This window comes from Mangifera indica, chromosome 2, assembly GCF_011075055.1.
Source record: "Mangifera indica cultivar Alphonso chromosome 2, CATAS_Mindica_2.1, whole genome shotgun sequence".
NCBI lineage: Eukaryota > Viridiplantae > Streptophyta > Magnoliopsida > Sapindales > Anacardiaceae > Mangifera > Mangifera indica.
Window position 1 is genome coordinate 109,656 of NC_058138.1, and position 23,321 is coordinate 132,976.

The window sequence follows — 23,321 nt, forward strand, 5'->3', positions numbered from 1 at the left end:
ACCCGAACAATCAAATTTAATTTTTTTTAGATATTACTAGTTTATTCTTTAAAACACTTATATTTTAGATGAGAAGAGGGCAACAGTTGGAGCAACATCACACATGCCAGTCATTGTCTTTGAAAAGAAAATTATTCGATAGCAGATGCAGAACCCAAGACGAATGTGCTCACAAAAGGTATATTAGAATTAATGCACAACAACCCTAAAGGGTCCAAGTATCACATGATGCTGCCATAAATAATAGCGGGTTTTTGTTCTAAATAAATGAAATTAAATTTAAAGATATAAGAATGGATGTCCCTTTCCAAACACAAAAATCAAAAGCCAACCCTAAAGAGTCTCACTAGCTACCACTACACATACAATATGCATCAAAAGCAAAAGGTTTAAGCTAAAGTGAATGTTTTATGCTTTTTTATATCTCAAAGCATGCCTAATTAATTAAGTTAAAACTCTGCTTAGCAGCATGCGTAATCAAACCGGAAAAGCCAACTTTCAATTTTTCAAATTCAGAACTCTGTTGATTAACATATAAAATAACTCTCAAGAAATCCAAACGTTACTAGATGCTCTACTTGGATGCAATAATGCAACATATACTCACATGTAGTCCTCATTCCTAACCACTAAATATTGCAATTGATATACACAATCAGCCTACTTTAATTTTACCCACTCACTCTCCGAACCGAATTTTATATATATAACAAAGTATTCCAGTTTGGATAACAATACACCACCACATTACTATACAAAGTATAAATGTTTTTTTGGTTTTGTTACTATCACAAGATGCAGGGATAAGAACAACTCAAAATATGATTTTTTTCCAAGAAACATGGAAACTGGAAATTTAATTAGAGTAACTAAAGTTTTAACGATGCTGATATTGATTCAAATAGCATAATATGCATATTACTGTCAAAGAAACGGAGGTTTGTTACCAATCAGATGATGCAAGGATAACAACAGCTGGCAATTTGAATTTATCTGGCCCACCAGAATTTCCAGTTTGGAACAATGGTGATATGCCTTGAGAAGAAAGAATTGCACCAGTATCTGCATACACCAGCACATTGGCACAGCTCTGAATGTATCTTCAGGTGCAAATAGAAGCCTCACAGTATCTGCCAATAATAGTGGCCTGTTTGCATCCTTGAAATATATATTACACATCACATACTTGTTAATTTTATAGCACGATAATGATGAAGATTTAAATACTTTACCTTCAAGAAAGAAGAAGGCCCCCTCTTGCAGATATAATAGGTCCAGATAGGACAGTTAACCTTCTTTGCTTCCATTTGTGTCAGAAAAAGCTTGACCACATAGAAAACGCCCAATATCAGCAGCCATAAATCCATTATTTCCTTGAGCTCAAAGACCAACTGCATCCATGACACCTGCACTGCAGCCAAAAAAAAAATGGAAAAGCACAATTCATGGTTAAGTTCCATCATACACTCACATCTGACTTGAACAAGTAGGTGGCACATTTGATCCCCTCCTAGTTAGTCATGTCGAACAAGGCCATAACACTCTCAATTGACTCCAACCACTCCTCAACTGCAACTAGATCCTTAGCACCTATAAATTTTTGGGGTTGGTTCATACTTGGCAAACTGTAGATAGAACGCAACTGATTTCTAATTGGGATTGTTGTCTAGGCAGATGTCTCCTCTACTAAGCCTTGTGCCTACATTTGCATTGCTTGAATCGACTTACTAGCCTGAACTAGAGCACCTCTCTACTCCCTTAGCACCTCTCTAATTAATTCTCTAACATCATCAACATTCAAGCCTATCTAAAGAATTGGGGAAACTATCCCCTCACTTTGAGTCCTTGTGGGTTCACTATCTGATCATTTTTAACAATTCTTCTTATAAATGTTATTTTCTTGGAAAACTCAAAACTATAACTCTCCACATAAACTTAGCAAATAATATAAAACTTTATTTATAGTGATCGACTGCAAGTACGGTCAGCATGACATGAGTGATTTATATTCTTACTCTACTTAGCTACACACATCCCTAGCACTTTTTTGGATATCAAAGTCATACTCTGATATCAACTTACAACACCTTTACCTAAAAGTACTTTCCAAAGGAAAATGTCACTAATTAGACCATTTGAGCATGCATACATACTTAAAATTCAATAAAAATATCATTCTTTAAGAATGAAAAAGTATAAAAATACCCTTCCATCAAAATATCAAAAATGTGTCAAAGGATGTCCAAAACACTATAAAACATTATCCATAACATAACATAGTGTCTCATAAATTAGATCTAATCAAAACATATATATACACTAAACAATAATTAAAATGATAGAAATGCCCTCAACAGCTCTATGCCTACTAACCACTTCTTGCCCTACAATCATCACAACTCATGTACTTACACACATATAAGTAGAAGAGTAAGTGATAAAACACTTCGTAAATAGAAGACTCTACTATTAACTTTTACTTATTTTCCAAAATACTCTTGTCTCGACTCATGCTATTTCTGTCATCTGGAATCTGTCACCAAATTTTCATTAGGATGATGATGGGACTTATATCTTGTATTTGTACTCATATTAATATCAAGAACATCTAAGCTACATCTTATAACTCTCAAGTCAAATTATAACTCACTCGATTCCTAAAGAACCACTCATCGGATTCCTAACCGATATGACCATATTATCTTTAGGGTCAACTGTGTCCTACTCGATCATTGATGAATCATTCTTCATATCCCTACTAGTGTGACCATTTTATCTCTCAATTAAAGAATCATCATTTGAAAGCTATGTTTCATAGTTGTACACTAGGTTGATAGGACTAGATCAAATATAAGAATTTGACATCTTAGTCATATAAGCACTCATTGTGTAGTCCACTCGCTTACACCACTATTGACTACTGAATATCATCATAACTAGGCTTTGCTATGAACTGGTACCTTACTACAAGTATGGTGTATTATTGTAGACGTGCCCTACTATAGGTAGTGTAAGGAGATTGTACTCACAATGCCTCCTTGTAATGACCTAAGATGTTTAGCATGCATACATCTCAAGCCATAGATCACCTTGGGCTCATCATAGCTATCATATTTCATGCCTTATTAGAATTTCATCTCTTGAGTACATTAGGTATTATTGCATACCTAAGATCTCTATACTATCTCTTGCGATGACCCATAAACTCTAGTCTAGTTTCTTTTTTCTTTCTTTATTTTACCTTTCATACACAAGTGTGTCATCTTGGATATATGGGCACATATCTTTTTTGTACATGAGACACAATTATCCCCTCAATGGTGTGTTTCTACTATTCTAAATAGGCGGGCATGTTACTTTTGGAACACAGGGTGTGTTAACTCGCCTTAACTTTCTAAATCATACATAACCTTCTTTCATCATGGTCTCTCCCTATGTGAATAAAATCTACCATACACGAGAGTATGTGCCTCTAGACACAAGCATGTGCCTTTTTTCTATACTTAGCATATTTCTTAACTCAACCTTACTTCGATCGTTTTACTTCTCAAGGGTATTTTAGTCATTTTGTCTCATACATAAATCATGTATGAGCAATCTTCATGCTCTAGTTGACCGCTCAATGGTCAATGATGTCCAACAATTGTCGGATCATCAAAAAACTTAATCTATATTCTAGGTTTCACAGATATAAGTGTGTGTCTCATACCATATTGTCATGTGTCAAGCCTATTTTTATTCCTTGTTTGCCTCTATGAAATCCATACTACATGAACCCCATCTCAATGACTTCCAACGAATGTGTAGTGCAAACACTAATCTAGAATTCATCTTAATGAACCACTCACATATATGATTGAAAGTCTCTACTGTAGTCAATATTATTCCATCCGATCATAAAATTCATCAACATCAATTTTAACAACTAACTCAAACATTATCACTAATTCATTCTCCTTTAAATATGAGATATCGCATTCAACCCTTACTAACTACCACATTCAATTCTAGAATCCTAAAGGTGTTGGCCTTAAATTATGACTCATATTATAGATGGTAGCTTGATTATTCCATAAAGGTTGGTTGATTTTTCCAACCAAGATTGTAGCTATTTAAATATGGATTTCCTTATTCCATCTTGTTATAATTTAGGAGATTAACCTACTCGACTATGGGGTTTGAAGGATATCGATTAAATAGATGAAATTAAAGGTTTGTTTGTCTTCCTCCATACATTTAACAACTTGGTATATTTATTGCCTTCATGTCTAATTTCTCGAATCATTTTGTTAGGGCATTCAACTTCACTTTTACCTTTGTGATTCCATTTACTTTACGAATTCCTAGACATTTCTTGTGAGCTCCTCCATCACCATCCCATCAAAAATTGTTGGTTGTCATCTTTTCAATGAAATGTAACATTTTTGTTGTCATTTTTCTCATTATCAAACCACCAATTGCAACTTCTATGTTATTCTTAAATTGTCTTAATAATCTGTAATAATATGTCTACATATTCGATAAAGTTTTTTGTATCTTTCTCAAGCTTCATATATTGTCTCATCTTCCTATAATACAAAGGTGGTAATATCATTCCTAAGCTTCGTTGTTTTTCCTAGAGGAAAGTACTTAATCAAGAAAGTTTGCGACAAGGCTTGCCATGTTATGAAAGTTCTTGGAGCTTTTGAATCCAACCATGTTATTGCTATGTCCCTAAGTGAGAATGAGGACAACCTCAACTTGATAGCATCATCTGATTTGTGAGAATCTTAACAATTGTGTATGCAGATCTTTAATTGAGAAACCTTCAAATAGGTTTTGTTGGATTATCTGGATAATTGATGGCTCAATCTCAAAATTATTAGCTACTAACATAGGCATGATGACATTAGAAAAATCATTGTGAGTTGTAGGTATTGCATAGTCCTAAAGTGTTCTTTGATTATTCATGTTTATATGTTGATTCTCCATATTTGTGACAACGTCTTCTTCTTCCTCCTCTATATTTTGCTTGCTTCTTTTTATAGGCAAGAGAGTTTTTTCAATTTTGAGATCAAAATCTAATGCTCTAGAAGTTCCCCACCTTATCATAAACTACTCAAGTAACTAAAGAAAAAGGAGAGTAATTAATTCTAAAATAAAATAAAAAATTGAATTCAAATTGCAAAAGAATAATAATAATAAATAAAACCTTAGTCTAGTAACTACCGCTAATCATCGGCAAGACATCAAAAACTTGTTGTGATCTTACTTGTAAGTGCACAAGCCAATCAAGTAATAAAGAAAAAGTAATCTACTATTGTTAAATTCCTTCATGTGTGATAGAAAAATAAACTATTGTTATATATTAATTAATGTTATGTGATTTAGAAACAATGATTGAATTTCTTCTGCTAAGCATAAATGAAACAGAAAATGTTCTATAGTTTAAAAATGAATTAAAAGAAAAATATATGAAATGTTTAGGAACAACAAACAAAAACTTTTATTTTCTCCAAAACCAAAATACATGACATTTTACCCAAGTACATCAATCCAACATAAAACAAATTAAGACATAAGATAATACGACTACACACTACCAGAACATCACACATGAATTGAAACACATATTAGTATACTGATACTTGTTCAATGCAAAACTGAAAAAATGACTAATACTCGTTAAACATAAAGTTCTTACCTACTTTGTTTAAGTTAGTTTTTTCTCAACAGCTTAACTTATACATTTAGTTTCCATAGAAGGATTTCTGGGTGGTTGACAAGAATGGAAAGGCATAACAATAGATTGACCTAGGGGTGTTGTACAAATTTCACGAAGTGTTTCCATTGTATAGGTAACACATTGAATATTAACATGGATCTACAAATTGGCATTCTTTTTTTCTTTTATAGGTAAATACATGTACAAAAACCAATTGACCATTCTTTTGGTAGCGGATATTCTTGGAATAGGTAAATACATGATCTTTAATATATATATATATATATATATACACAATAAAATTATGTGCATCCATTTTAAATACACAAATGCATACACTCTTATATATGTCATCACATGAGTGGGTACACATACTATATATATATTGAAACAATAAAATTATGTATACACATTCTTTGTACACACATATAAGGGTATCGAGACGATTGTGCAGGAACTGAATATTGTGCATATAGGGCTACAAACACATTGATTAATGTCATGTTGTGTAAGGTGCATTCGTAATGTTGTGGACAAAAACTCAAAGGCATTATCAAATTGGATGGCTTGCAGTTTACACTGAAGTTGATTCTCCACAAATTTATGAAAGGCAAGAAAAATATTGAGAAATTGAGAGTGAGAAGTAAGTGGATAACACCAAGTGAAACACGAGAAATTATCAATGCAGCACACATAATATTTATAATGATTAAATGAAGTTTCTAGAGATAGATCCCATTTATCAAAATGAACAAGCTAAAAGAGGTGAGATGACCTAGACTGGGCAGGTGGATAAGGAAAACAGTGGTTTTTATTTAGAGCACACTTAATACAAGGATATTTATTTGAGCCAGTAAAGCTTGTACGAGTAGATCACAAAAGCTAAAGTAACTTGTTAGAAGAGTCATGTCCCAAATGGTGATGCCATATAGAAATAAAGGAGGCACTGGATATAGTAAAAGCAAACATTGATGATAAGAGGTTGGATGGAAAGACACAATAGAGACCTTGATCAAGTAGACCTTAAAGAAGAATCTATCTAGCACGTAAAAAAAATAACCTTGAAATGAAAAGGATAAAATTAAAAAATAATAATTGTCATCAATGGAAAATTTAGAAACAGATAACAACTTCTTAGTAATAGAAGGAGCAACTAGCATATCTAACAAAGTAAAGGAAGAAGACTCAAGCATACTTGTGTGGGTAATAGGGAAAGAGACACCATCACCTACTGTGAGTTGCTGAGAGCCCACATATGGTGTAACAATACCTAATGTATTTTTGACAAGATAAAAAGCCCCAGAATCAATATACCATGAGGTAACAACTTTAGTTTAGGGTGAGGAAAGGATAAAAAAGGCATAATGGGCCATTACGGGAGGTAAAATAGATTAGTAAACTTATAGAGGTGGTAGAGGAGAATATGCATACGGAGATAAGAGAAATAAGGGTATTAAGACGGTTTTGTAGGAACTACATGGTATGCATATGGGGTTGTAGACACATTGATGAATGCCATGTTAGGTGAGGTACGTCCATAATGCTATGGACAAAAACTTAGGGGCACTATCACATTGGATAGCCTACAGTCTACGCCAAAGTTGACTCTCCATAAATTTATGAAAGGTGAGAAAAATATTGAGAAACTAAGAGTGAGAAGTAAATGGATAAAACCAAGTGAAATGCGAGAAATCATCAATGAAGCACACATAATATTTATAACCATTAAATGAAGTTTTTAGAGACTGACCCTATACATTAAAATGAACAAGTTGAAAAGGGTGAGATGACCTAGATTGGGTTAGTCAATAAGGAAAATTATGGCTTTTATTTAGAGCACACATAGTATATAGAGATTTATTTGAACAAGTAAAGCTTGTATGAATGGCTCGCAAAAGTTGAATTAACCTGTCAAATGAGGCATGTCTTAAACGGTGATACCATAAAAAAAAAGGGAAGGCACTAGATACAGTATAAGCAAACATTGATGATGAAAGGTTGAATGGAAAGACATGGTAGAGACCTCAACCAAGTGGACCTTGAAAAAGAATCTTTCTGATGTATACAAAAATAGCCTTGAGATAAAAGGGATAAAATAAAAAGACATAATTGTTATCAAAGGTAGTTTAGAAACAGATCGTAACTTCTTAGTAATAAAAGGAACAACTAGCACATCTGACAAAGTAAAGGAAGAAAACTCATGGGTACTTGTATGGGTGATAATAAGAGAGACACCATCACCTATTGTGAGTTGCTAAGATCCTACATATGGTGTAGCAGAAGAGTGGGTACCTAGTGTATTTGTGACATGATGAGAAGCCCTAGAGTCAATATACCATAAGGTAGAAACTTTAGTTAAGGTTGAGGAAAGGAGAGTAGAGGCATAATAGGCCATTGGGGGAGGTAAAGTAAAGTAGTATGCTTGTGGACGTGATGGAAGGGAATATGTTTATAGGGGATAAAGGAAACAAAGGCACTGAGATGGTTGTGTAGGAATTTCATGGTGTGCATGTACGGTTGTAGGAACAAATTGTGGGTTAAAAAGCTCCTTACAAGAAATTGTTACATGTCTTAGTCAATGACAAAGTTGACAAAAAGGGCCACCACCACGTCTACAACTACGCCCCCCACGATGGTTATTTTGAGTCAAGTGAGAAGGAATGGGTAATATGCCTTATCGGTATAATGTTGGAAAAGCTAATGTGGATCAAGAAGAAAAATATCTTAAAGAGTTCTAGTTAGAAAGAAATAGAGGAGGATTTGTGGTTGGGAAACCAAAGTTTTTCAAGGTAGGTAACAAAGGTTATAAGTGAAGGTGGAGTTCTATCAAGGGCAAGATCAAGTCGTCCCTTATAGGATAGCAAGAGACTATGTAAGGCATTATGACTCAATGGTTAGGTTTGGGTATGGATAGATATAGCAGTGGCAAGGCAGAAAACTTATTACTGAGCCTTTGAAAAAAATATGTATGATACTCAGTGTTAGAAATTAGCTCATCAACAGCTTGAAGTTGATCACAAATGGAAATAAACTATTGTATAAACTTCGTGACCGATTGATTACCTTTTTCGTATAAAGTTGCATCCAAAGAGAGGTAGCTCAAGCAATAGATTGAGCAACAGAGGATGTAGCCAGGTAAGACCAAACAGAGGTAGAAGTAGTATGGTTTGACAACTAGATTTTAATGGATTTCAAAGAAGTTGCTAGTAACCAACCAAGTATGATTTGATCACATGTGACCTAAATTGTGTAGGCAAGATTAAATAAGGGAAAAGTGGACAATGGATCAAAATTAGATGGGGCATGCAAAAACTGGGTTGGTGGAGGCACGAAACCATCCACAATAGACATAAGATGGTTTACTTTAAGGAATGGAATAAAAAGTGTTTTCCATACCACATAATTTGTGCCATCAAATTTTTCTTCGATAACAGAAGAGGAGACGACATAGAAAGGTGAAGGAGTAGCCAACAGTATGTTCAGTTGTGTAAAGGAAGTGTCAGTAGTTTTTTGGTTAAGGGAAGTTAGGGTGGCCATTTGAAGTAAGTTCGAAGTTGGTTGGGAAGGGCCTTGAGCGGAGTAGAACATGGCTAATAGAAGAAAGCAGAACCGACAATGGCATTTGTCATGTACTACGATACTAAGTTAAAAGGAACAAATAAGAAAAATAAAGAAAGGAATAATAGTCTAGTCTAGATGCAGTTAAATACAATAGTGCTCATATCATGCTTTTATATGTTTTGGTTTCAACCTTTTTATCTCCCTTATCCATATCCAATTTGAGTGAGGTGTTTATGGGAATGGGTTGCTCTTTGGCTTCTTGCACGTTGAACCTTTTGAAGAGGTCCTTGAAATACGTGGCTTGGTTGAGCATAATTCCTTCCTTCGTTTGTTTGATTTGTAGTCCAAAGAAGTAGTTAAACTCCCCTATTAAGCTCATTTCAAAATCACCCTACATTATCTTAGAAAATTCTCTACAAAGAGACTGATTTATAGCACTGAAGATAATGTCATCAATATAAATTCCTATGTGTTCTTTACAAAAGATTTTTCACATAATTATATACACTTTGGGGATAACATTTAATCCAATATCAAAATTTAAGCTCAGAGAAATCTAATATTTGAACTCGAACTTTAAGTTAAATCTAATATCAAAGTTTAAATTCAAATGTATTTTAATCCAAAGAATCTAAACTCAAACATTTTAAACTCACTTGATCTTATCTAACAATCTTTATAGGGAAATCATATAAAGTAAATTAAAACCATAATCAAGATTTCATCAATTGATCCAACATAAAGCAAATAAACACATAGATGCAATTCATGTTTTTATTAACTGACAGTCTCCATAGTGGATCATATGGAGGCTTTGAAATAATTATAATTAGAACATAATCAATGGCGATGATCATATTTTAAGAATCAAAATTTTATAATCAATATTGTTATATTGATGAGGATATTTATTATTAATATTATGTTTAGCAACTAATAAATATTGTTAAAATGAAGAGGATATTCATCGTTGATATTATGTTTAGTGACTAATAAATATTGTTATGACAGCATGGATATTTATAGTTGATATTATGTTTAATAACCGATAAATATTGTCGTAACAACAAGAATATTCATCATTGATATTATGCATAGTAATTAATAAATATCGCTATAATAATGAGGATATTCATCATTGATATTACTATTTTTAATGACAAGATTTGCACCTCTCACTATTTATATTAACAACGAGACTTTTCTTCTCGTCATTAATACTTTTAGCGGCTAAGGGCATAACAACGATTGATAACGGGATTTTTTCTGTCATTAAAGGTCTTTAACGACGTGAAATGAATTTTTAGCAACTAGTTTTCTTCCCGTTAGAAGTCATTTTTTTTGTAGTGTCTTACTTGTTGAATTCAAAAGAAGACTGAAGCAAAGGGCTAGTACATACTGTAATAGTTGGAGTTCTAACATGGCCTGTTTAAGTATTTTTCAGTAGCTCCTCTTATACCCTTAGTTTTCGCATAAGAACCTTCGGGTGGTGCACGGTCATGGGAAGGCACAACAGTACAATTCTGATACTGACCATTAATAAAACCTTGGGATGGTGTTACATTGTTACATAGATGTTAAGTATTTCGTTAGGACAGACAACGCAATGAATATAAACATGGATCTGCGAAGCCATTCTTCTGCTCGTTGATATGGTTGGAATGAGCTTTGCATGCTTATGCATGTCTATATATATATGTATAGTACAGAAGAAGCAAGCAATAATTTGACCAAGTTTCTGAAAAGATGGATGGTTATTGACTTATTGTATTGTATGGTTAAGTGTCACATTTTTGTAAATTTAATTAATATTACCGCTGACCAAATTAATTCTTTCTTTAATAATAACAAATTTTTTAATGAAAATTAGCTTATACAAGGCAAATTCAAATAACAGATTCCTTCGCCTTCTCTCTAAATAGCTAGTAAGATGCACATAATAATTTAACATCCAATCCATAAAGTTGAATAGTCAAATAACGCTACTTAATTTGATCAAGTCAGAGGTGTAATCAGGAAATTTTTTTCACTCGATCGGGTTAAATTTATGTTTCTTCAATGCAAGATTCACCCTCATAGGAAGTCTCCATTGGTGACAATGCTTGAATTAGTCCATAAGATGAATGATGCATCTGTGACTGAAGTGGGATAATGAGATATTGGTTACTACTCAATCTGAATTGCTGAAGGCTGCAGAGGGAAAAACATTGACAAAAATTTCAGGGCTGTTAGACCAAGTACAGAAAGAAAAGGAAGCAGCAGAAGAAATGGATAATGAAGTACTCTTACTGCAGAGAATTACAAAGTGATAAAAACAAAGATCAGGTAATCCCGTACAACATATGAGCTCGGTTCATTTGAACTCTTTAATAAAAAGAAAAGTCGACCAAAAAAAAAATCATCGATAAACCGGTTTTTTAGTGCGGTACAGAGTTTGAATAATAGTCACCACTTGAGTGAAAAATATAGAAGCATATGCGGCGGTGGTGGTCGTGGTGAGTGATTTTCTCTCATTAACAGCTGCATAAAATAATTAATTTCATAAATTTTCTTTTATACTATGTAAATCAGTAGACTTTGTTTTTGTTTTTATTTTCAAGTAGCCGTGTGGATCAGGTTATTATTGATGTTATCCCTACCCCAATCCGAATGCAGAAATTATTGGAATTAATTGTGGCTTAACTTGTTTTAGGATTGTTTTTTTTTTTCAGGTGCAAAAATTTTTAGTTTGATTTCTCTTAGGGATAGGGCTGACATTGGGTTATGCCAGACTAAGATTAAAATGGATGGGCGGGGCATGCCACAGTCTACGTCAACCCACGAAATGTTAAGCTTTCAGCCATGGATTACAACACGGTGGGTCATGCTTTTGTAGGGTGACCTATAAAAAAATTTTTTTTTTTTTTTTACAAACTGTGTTGGGCCAGCTTATAAGCCTTTCCTTAAGGTCTTGGGCCAGCTCATAAGCGTTTCTCAACTTTTATGATAGCTTTCTCAGCATTAATCTCTTATATTTTAGACAATACATATTAAACTTAATTTTTCTATAATAAATAATATCTACAGATGAAAATCAAATTAATATTTTATATAATAATTTATTCGTATATACATTTATACAATTATAAAATGATGGATATACCAAACATTTTCTCAAAATAGTACATTTTTTTTGAACGAGTGCAAAAATGTGTGAAATGATGCATGAAAGGGTACGGATACGTAAAAGGGTGCGAGAAAGGTTGCAACTGTGTGAAATGGTGCGACAATTTAGAAAGGGTGCTTGAAGGGGTACGGGTAAAAGTGCAGGTGTGTAAAGGGGTGCGAGTATATAAAAAGGTGCATGAAGGGGTGTGGGAATGAGAAAATGTGAAAAGGTGCAAAAAAAAATAATATATATATATATATATATATATATATATATATATATATATATATATATATATATATATATTATTAATTATAATATAATATATAAAATATATTATATATTATATTATTAATATAATATATATTATAAAGCCCCGCACCCTTTTTATAATTTACACACCAGTTTTATATTTTACATACTCGTTTATATTTTTATATATATATTTATATTTTCACGCACCCATTTACATTTTCACACACTCATTTGTATTTTTACGCACCCGTTTGTATTTTCACGTACCCATTTTGTAGTTTCACACACCCCTTCATATTTTTATACACCCGTTCACATTTTTATGCACCCGTTTCTATTTTTACACACCCGTTTTGTATTTTCACCCACCTGTTTTTATTTTTACCCACCCATTTGTATTTTCACGCACCCCTTTGTATTTTCAAGCGTCCGTCTATATTTTCAAGCACCTCTTTACACTTTCACGCACCCTTTCGCATTTTCACACACCCTTTTACACTTTTACGCACCCCTTCACAGTTTCACGCGCCCCTTTACAATTTCAGGCACCCTTGCATAGTTTCACGCCCTATTTATACTTTCACGCATCACTTTAGTGTTATCACACCCTTTCACACACCCCTTTAGTTTATGCCGCACCCTTTCAAAGTATCGCGCCCTTTCACGCACATTTAAAAGGGTGCGTGAAAGGGTATGGGTGTAGCAATTTGGGAAAGATGCGTGAAGGGATGTAGGTGCGAGTGCGAGAAAGAGTGCGACAATTTGAAAAATATGCGTGGAAGAGTGCGACAATTTGGAAATAGTACGTAAAGGGATACGAATGCCTGAAAGGGTACATAAAAGAGTGCGGGTGCATGGAATATAAAAATTATATATATTATATATATATATATATAAAGGGGTGTGAGAGCAAAGGGGTGCGTCCCTCTGCATTTTCCGCACCCCTTTACATATAATATATTATATATTAATAATATATTATATATATAAATATATATTATATAACCTTTATTTATAATCTATTATATATTAATAATATAATATATATATAATAGATTATATATATTATATTAATAATATTATATTATATAATATTATAAATTTGACAAATTTGCAAATTGTCGTACCCTTCACACACCCTTTCCAAATCTTTCCAAATTATCGCACCCTTTCACGCACTATTTCCAAATTTGTCGCACATTTTCACGCACCCGCACCTCTTCATGCACCCTTTCCAAATTTGTCGCACTCTTTCACACACCCACACCCCTTCACGCACCCACAACCCTTCACGCACTCGCAACCCTTCCCGCACCATTTCCAAATTTGTCGTACCCTTTCACGCACCCGCACCCACACCCACACCCCTTCCGTCGCACCCTTTCACACACCTGCAACCCTTCTGGCACCCTTTCCAAATTTTCGCATATTTTCGCACCCGCTCAAAAAAACGCACCGTTTTGAGAAAACATCCGGTATATCCATCATTTTATAATTGTATAAATGTATATAAGAATCAATTATTATATAAAAAAATTAATCTGTTTTTCATCTATAGATATTATTCATTACAGAAAAATTAAATTTAATACGTATCGTCTGAAATATAAGAGATTAATGTTGTGAAAGCTACTATAAAAGCTGAGAAATTAGAAGAGGGGTATTTTTAGAATAAAAAATATGATTTACTTAAAAAGGTAAAAACTAAGAATTCATGTTAAAAAAGGTTTACATAGCAAACAGACTACCTATTTTAATTAATTTCCCTATTTTACTTTATTGATTATATACCATCTCTAATTCTTCGCAAATAAGCTTTTTGTTTAAAGGATACTAAGAAATTATGATTAATCAAATGACATCACGTTTTAGATTAATCGATTATTGTTGAAGTTGAAGCACATTATTGTCATCATGACATGAGATTATGTTGATGGGATGACGCTTGTTACTTGAATAATTTTGATGATCTTTAGGATACGGTTTATTATACAATTTGTTTTATTTGTGAATTAAGCTTCATGTGATAAATATTTAGATTAATATAGGATTCTTCCTTGAATTTTGGCATTTCTCTCATATTTTGTGTTAGTTATCAATTTGGGTCAAATACAAATAAGATTCAATCTGAGATTGGTTTAAGATCAATAAATTGAGATTTAAACTTAGTATGAAAACAATTTTATTTTAAATGTGCTTCAAATTGATTCGAATTGAACTAAACTTGTTTTATGTAAATGAATCTAATTTTTAACTTAAACTCAACTCATTTGATTCAAGCAATTAAAAAGAAAAGATACATAAAAAATTTCGTCCCACACCAAATTCATATGATATTTTAGAAGAATAGTTGAATCAAATACAAATATCTTCATACAATTGAGATATAAAGTAAATAGAATCCATAATCAAGATTATTATATCCACCACAAAACAAATTAATTAAAATAAAGTTAACCAGAACATGACATATATATATATACATATATGAAATTCAAACTCATACCAACACGGTAGACACTGTTATAAACAACAGTTCATTAAGCTGAAAGATCAAATTAAGAAGATTGTAGTACAACTATATTTGAGTTTATCTCTAGCACTATCTTGGCTTAGAGAAATCCTAAAATGGAATTATGAGTAGTACAATACATCTCTCAAAAGACCATAATGTTACAAACCAAATATAAGTAGTGTTGAAGCTAAGTTTAGATCAGTTGCTCATGGAATATGTGCAGGCATGTGGATCAAAAGGTTGTTGAAAGAATTAAAGGTATTTGACTCTACTCTTATGAAAGTGTATTGTGACAATAAAGTTGTCATATCCATCACTCGCAACCCAACATTTCATGATAAAACAAAGCATCTAGAAGTTGACAAATACTTTATCAAAGAAAAACTTGATAATAAGCTCATATGCATGCCCTACATCTTAACTAGCGATCAAATCACTGATATTCTCACAAAGGGACTGCATAAAAGGCAATTGGACAAGTAGATGAGCAAGTTGGCCATGGAAGATATCTTCAAACTAGCTTGAGAAGGAGTGTGGAAAATAAGGAAGATTCAACTATCAAAGTGAAAAATCAAGAAGATTCAACTATCAATAATACTAAATCACTAGCTAATCAATTTTCCTTTATTCTTTTTAACCAAGTCAATTCTTATATTTTTAAGAAATCAAATATGTATATTTGTACATAGTTATTCCTCTTCCTTGGATGTAGGGTTTCGATTTCGAAACCAAAACCAAGTAAATTGTTGTTGTTTCCTCTTATTTGTTGTTTAATTGCATGATTATTGAATAATCAATGATAAAGATCTAAGATTGAACATTAACATCTCTCTTATTCAGTACTTCTATCATTATTTGACATTCTTGCTTTGATTACCTTTCGAGACATGCTAGACTTTTGGTTGTTGAGTATGTCATTAAGTTTGCATTCCATTGCAATATTTTAGCTCCAAAGAAGTAAGATTTTCCAAAGATAATGAAGGCAACAATAGAGTCATCAAATTGTGACAATACTTCGCATTTTAAATAACGAAGATTTTGCAAAATTGATTTGAATCAAATGTCTTGTTGTCAAATGCACCTGAAATTAAAAAGCTTTTGCAATTTTAGATCCTTTAATTTTGCAAGTACTCCAAAATGTTTCTTGCCTTCTGCACATAAGGTTATGACATCATGTTTTACAATTTTTTTGTAATACTGTAGGGTAAATTAATCCATTATAATTGAATAATTTTGACTACTTTCAGGATATAGTTAATTTAACAATTTTTTTTATTTATGAATTAAGATTCATGTGATTAATATTTAGATTAAGCTAGAATTCTTAACGTGAGTTTTGATGTTTCTTCGATATTTTGTGTTAATTACTAATTTAAAAATAAGTTTATTTTGGATTCAGTATGAATTGACTAAAACTTGAATCTTCAAATCAGCGCAAACTTAGCTTATATTATGAAAATTTGTTTAATTTTTAGCTCAATCTCTACTTCAGTCCAAACTCAAATAATTCAAATCGAATCTAACCTTAAAGACATAATCATAGTTTGGCTTGTTATATGGTATAAAAAAAAAATCCCACTCCAAATACTAATGAAACACAAAGTGTTTTGTACGTAATTTAAAAAAGAATCCAAACAATTAAAAAGAAAAGATGTATAGAAAATTCCATCCCACACCAATTACATATGATATTTTACAAGAGTATGTGAATCAAATACAAATATCTTCATTCAAGTAAATCAGAATCAACAATCAAAAGATTATATACACCACACAACAACATAAATCATCATGGCTAACATGAATTTAGAAATTGGGAATTGGAAATCTCATAATAGATAAAAGTTTATTTAAGTTTATCTCTAGCATTATCTTGGCTTAGAGAAGCCCTCAAATGGAATGATGAGTAATACAATACATCTCTCAAAAGATCATATTGTGACAAAGCAAATATAAACACAAGGAAGAATACAAATACAGTACCAAGAATAGGGATTACGTTTGATGTACGGTGATCATAATCCATGAAAAAGCTTGGAATGAAAGCTAGCATCATGGCTGCTATAGATATGAGCAGCGTTAAGAGTCCAGCCACCAACTTAAGTGGTAATGATTTGTAAAAATCATTTACTGCAAAACGGGATGTAAGTATGGACAAGAACAGTAGTATTGAAATCGAAGAAAAAGATAATGTAATTCCATCTGTCATGGTAAAAACACGATCCACAATATTTCTTTGATGAATAGGTATGCCCTTATCATTGTAACCTCCGGATAGTTTGGAAGTCGCCGGAAAAACTATAGTAGCGATGATTGTTGCAACAAGTATGCATTGGCTAGCTGTGGTTCTCATCCATTGTTCTCCGTTTTTCAACAAATCTTCATGTGTACTAGTGAACAACTCACGTGGTGTTTTGCCATTTCTGTTCTGCAACTCTCTATATGAAGGCATTACCAGCAATTCAACATCCTACATTATAGGCATGCATCAGTTTATACAATAAGTTAGTGATAAACTAAATGGGGTGACAACAAATCAAAGTATCCAACTATTCAATAAACCGAACTTTTAAATTTTCCTATAAAATGCCAAACTTACTTTGAATATCTGCAACTCTCGCTGCATTTCTAAAGCTGCACCCGACATAGAGTTGACCAGCTTTGGATTTGGGTATTTTGCAGCTAGATGTAATAAGCTATTGTTATCCTTATCTAAATAAGTTGCTATCAACTGTTTGTTAAAGCCTATCTTATGAATTAATTGGAATAAATCACCGTAACGATACATAATTGCAATGTGAAAGATAGTGCGCTGCTGATCATCCTTTTGATGAACCAGATCAGGATAAAGGCGGATGAGTTCAGCTAAGAATTTGAAGTTCCCTAAATGAGCTGCATCGAACAATAATTCTCTATGTTCATCAAAGTAACTCCAGACTTGGTCACCCATTTTTTCCAATATTTTCTCCCAAAGAAGTTTAACCAACTCTAGAGCCTGATTTAATAAGTCACTTCTGCTACTTTGGTCCAACATATGCAAGGGCGTCAAAGCCAGTTTATGCAACGGTGTCAAAATAGCCTCCCTATGCAGGTAAGAAGTCATAGCCAGTTCATTTTCATTATCAACTTGTAGCAATTCCAATGCAAGATCTAGGAAATTCATCCAAATATTGTAAGGAATTGATAAGGCGTTTGTAATAATTTAACAAAACACGTAAGAGATATTAATTATCGAAAGCATGAAAAAATATAATTGATATAGCAAAAAAAAGTAATCCATAAATACTTACCGTATAAGGTAGTATCAATGCTTGCAAAAAATATTTGTTTTTTGTCCTCGCCAGTCAATATTCCCTTATTTTTATAATGCTGACGGTATAAAAATAATGCCATATCCCTTTGTCCGAACAATGCAGCTAAATACAGTGGAGTCAACTGTTCCCCACCACGGATTTCCAACAGGCTGTAGTCCTTTTCCAACATTTTCTCAGCAACTGATATACTCCCAGCCATAACAGCAAAACAGAAGGCAGTGTTTCCTTTTTCGTTTTGCAGCTTGAGGTCATTATAATTTGCCATCAATTTAATCATCTTCTCCACAAAGTCAGTTTGTTTTGCTCCTGCAGCTACATGAAAAATTGTCTCTTGTCCTTCTGTGATAGCGGCACTCGATAGACTCATTGAAGAATTATCATTAATCAGTCTTTCAGCTTCCTCAGTGTCTCCTTCAAGTGCAGCCTTAAGAAGATCCAAACGTAACTGGTGCTTTACTTTATTCGGTTCTACAAAATCAGCAAGAAAGGCACTTTATTGTATCATTATTAATTCAAAATCGTATAACTGTGCACATGGACTATAAGTTTGAAAAAGGCTCAATAAATCAAAAAAATAGCTTATAAAAACAATATTAAGATGCAACCAAATAATCAAAATAACTTTTAAAAACTTTGAATAATAATAAATAAATTTAACCAAACAAGCTTGATAGGAGAGAGAGAGCTGACCGTCAAGCAAAATAAGGGAAGGTTGCCACTTATTCTGGTTCCTATTTTGCTCCGAACAAGAAGATGAACCAGATTCACTTGATTCTGCCATATCTTGCTTCGTCCAATGAACAACAATTTCAAGTTCCGCCGATAAAGGACTTGAATTTCCCCTTCTTGGCTCCATAACTCCTGTATATATAAATAATGTATAATTTAGAAAGGATAATGCTTGATATTACTCTTCTAACTTCTTTCTTTCTCTAGTCAAGGATGCAACTACCCCTTATATAGGGGCTCCAAATTGTATTAACAGCATATATAGGTAAAATATCTATAGGAGTGCTCCCATCTTATAGGATGAAGAAGATTGGGACGGGTCCTGTCACATAGGCTCAAGATTTAAGTTTTTTTTAATGGAATTGTTAGCCTATGAGTTCATTAAGTTGTCCAATAGATTCCCCCATTGAAAACTTGTGTCTTTCCAAAATTTTATTTATTTTTATCTAATTAAATGTAGAGATTCAAATAAAAGTTAAAGATAGCTGGTAGGTCAGTAGTCAATATTATATTTCAACTAGCAACCACCCACAGGAACAGCGACCAAGGAATGCGTGCCGGTGTTTCAACTTGTGACAGTAAAAAAATCTCTGTTTAACAAGAAATCTCTCTCAATTTTATTATTTATTTTAATAAAATTGTATTTTTAAATATATAAAATAAATATATAATATATAATTATATGATTTGATAATTTTAAGTTAAAGATAAAATGATATTTAATTATATAATTATATAATTATATATTATCTAAAATTGGACAAATAGTATTGCTCTATTTATCACCTGCTGTTTTGGACATCAAGGTCTAAGTTCTATCATCATTAAAAAAGCACATCTAAAAATTATTTATGGAATGGTGATAGTGTTAGTGAGAAGAAAACTGAAAAGTGAGGTGGACAAGAAGAAACTCAAGTGAAGCCAGAGAGAAGAGGGATGAACAGGAGATTGCAGTTTCATAGGAAAATAAGGCAAGCTAAGCTTTTCTTGATAGAAAGTGCATATGCAAAGAGTGAATATGGAATAATATAAAGCCATTTTATATCAAATACGGTATCCATATAAAGTTTGATTGTTAATTCTACTTAAATGAGCTCAGTTTAGATGAGTTTAAATTCAAACTCGAATCTAATAATTTTGTATTGTTGAGCTTAAGTTAAAGTTTGAGTTTTTAGGTGTTTGATTCCCCAAGTTGGTAAGTATAAAAAATTTCAATTCAAATTGATTAAAATGACGTTGTTTTAATTATAACAGATCAAAATAATATCGTTTTAGTCAATTTTCGTTCAGTTATAGTATTAAATCGAACTTGGCTCAAGTTTGATTAGATATTATAGTCGAACTCAAATTTAACTCTACTCAAATTATATCAAACTTGTATTATCTCAAACTCAAATTCAATTTGATTTAAATTCACTTTTATTTACAAAAAGTTTATATAAAATAGCGATTATAAATTAAGTCGATAAATCAAACCAAAACTCAAACTTGAAAATGGTTAATTCAGTGTGCTTACAAGTACCATATTAAGCTCAAATAAAATATTATTGAATAAAGAAAAACTTAAGCACATACTCAAATAGAATACGATGCCTCTTTTCAACACAATCACATGGCACATGCTCAAGAGTCAACACTATCACCAATAACATAAAAAATGTATTATCTAAATAAATAAAATTATATGTATCTACTATTTAAGAAGATATTTAAAAAGTGTTACAATGTAATTAAAAATTTTTAAATTAAAAATATAATAACATTTAATCACATTATGATATATCATTTAAATACAAAGTTAATAAATACAAATTTATATTTTTAAACGAATAATATATATATATATAAAAATATATAAATATATAAACTTATTTAATAATATCTTATTAAATTATTTTAAAATTAAAATAAATAAATATTTATATCACTTACCAAACAAATTGTTTATTTATATTAATAATTTTATTATTATCAAATTAATTAAATCCTTGGCATTCATCTTATATGCATTAATAATATGTGGTTAGTTGTATTGAAATCTGCAATCATTTCGTTTGTAAGGCATATTGTTGGCTCAAACAAGGATAAAGTCGTATAAAATATGTTGAGTGATTATAAGCTGATTTTTAATTATAATTATATTTTAAATATAGGAATAGGACACGAAATGATTTAAATATCAGGGTAACTATTTGTCTTTATTCTCAAATTTTATCTATCAATTATAATTAATGTTTATACATATGCAAACCTGAGCTGCTTCTAAAAATTATATCTCAGAAGGAGAAATGTCTTCCTCAAACAATCATCATCCACAGTAGGGACAAATCAAAATATCTTCAAATTTTTTAAGGTAACGAGTTAGGATTCTTTTTTTTTTATATAATATATCAAAATTAAATTTTATTTTAATAATTATAGAATCAATGATTAAATTTAAAATTTGACTTATTTAATATAATTGTTTTTGTTTTTTCAAAATAATTTGATTTGAATAAAATTTTTTATTACCAATATATATATATCCCATGACAAATTTGTGAAACATTGGAAAATTTTCATTTCTATTAATATATTATATGAGACAAAGATAAATATGACAATAAAGAAGGGGCAGGAAGGGTATCCCCATCCCCATAAGGTGTGACACATCCTCATCCCTCGTAAAAGGAATCCTCATCTTTTACTTGCAAGAGATAATTCTCTCTTCACCCTTTCTCCTTCCTGCCCCCTCTTTAGTCCCCTTGTTTAAATACTATTACAATAATAAAATTATGATAAATAATTAAATTTTTAATTGATATTACATAAATTATACTTTAAAATAGTTAAATTTAAATTGATATTACATAAATATACTTTAAAAATAGTTTTGGGGCAGAGATGAAAAAGGACAAAGATATATCTATCCGGTCGGTGTTTTTGAGGATTATTTTGATTATTATCTTCATCCCCTACTTGTATCGAAGAATAATATATTGTTTTATCAAACATTAGGTGTGAAATAGTCGTTCAACTTATGAATTATAATTATATTATAAAATAATCTTAAACTTATAAAAAAAAAATTCAAATTGAGTTAGCTTAAACTTGATTATTAATCTATTTAAATGAGTTCGTTTTATTTAAATTTGAGTTCAAACTCGAACCTAAAGATTTTGTATTGTTGAACTTGAGTTAGAGTTTGAGCTTTTGGAGTGTTCAGTTTCTTGAACATGTAAGCTTCTAAAATTTTAATTAAAATCAATTAAAATAATATCATTTTAACTAGTACATATAAAATAATATTATTTTGATCAATTTTTGTTTGATTATAATATCAAATCAAATTGAACTCAAACTTAATTTGGTATTGTAATCAAATTTGAGTTCAACTCTATTCAAATGATAACAAACTTATGTTATCCCAAACTGAAACTTCGTTTAAGTTAATTTACCCCTACTTACACAGAGTTTATATAAAATATTTTATACAAAATAATATTTGTGAATTATGCCGTTAAGCCAAACTAAACTTGAGGTTAAACTTGAGGATAGTCAAATGAGTGAACTCACATGTTCAAAGCTCTGCTCGGATAAATTATTATAGAATAAAGAAAGACTTAAGCAGGTAACCAAAAAGATGCTTTTCATGTGGCACATGCTCATGAGTCAACGTTATTACTAACAACATAAAAAATTTATTATTTAAATAAATAAAATTATTTGTATCTATTATATAATAAAATATATAAATAATATATTATTATATAATTAAATAATTTTAAATTAAAAATAAAATAATATTTAATTATATTATAATATATTATTCAAATACAAAGTTAATGTATACAAACTTATATTATTAAATAAATAATATTTTATATATAAATTTATTAATATAATTTAATTTGGTAATATTTAATTAATAATTTTGCAATAAATAACCACGGAATCTAACCAATTTATATAAATAAATCTATATAATTTATTTGTGTAGGTGATTCTGCTATTTCCAAATTAATTAATTAAATCCAGATTCATCTTCTCCAGTGCATTAATAACATGTGGTGGCCCATCACATGCATAAAAAAAAATAAAAATAAAATGATTTGG

General features: G+C 31.3%; 1 protein-coding gene across 1 annotated transcript; it reads right to left on the reverse strand.

Annotated features, from left to right (window-relative positions):
• Positions 1-943: 943 nt before the first annotated feature.
• On the reverse strand, positions 944-19,353 carry LOC123199153. The gene is made up of 6 exons (XM_044614032.1): positions 19,188-19,353; positions 18,474-18,965; positions 17,783-18,333; positions 17,162-17,653; positions 1,233-1,406; positions 944-1,090 (listed from the first exon to the last, which is right to left on the reverse strand). The coding sequence occupies exons 1-6, from the start codon at positions 19,351-19,353 to the stop codon at positions 944-946; spliced, it is 2,022 nt and encodes a 673-aa protein (XP_044469967.1).
• Positions 19,354-23,321: the final 3,968 nt, after the last annotated feature.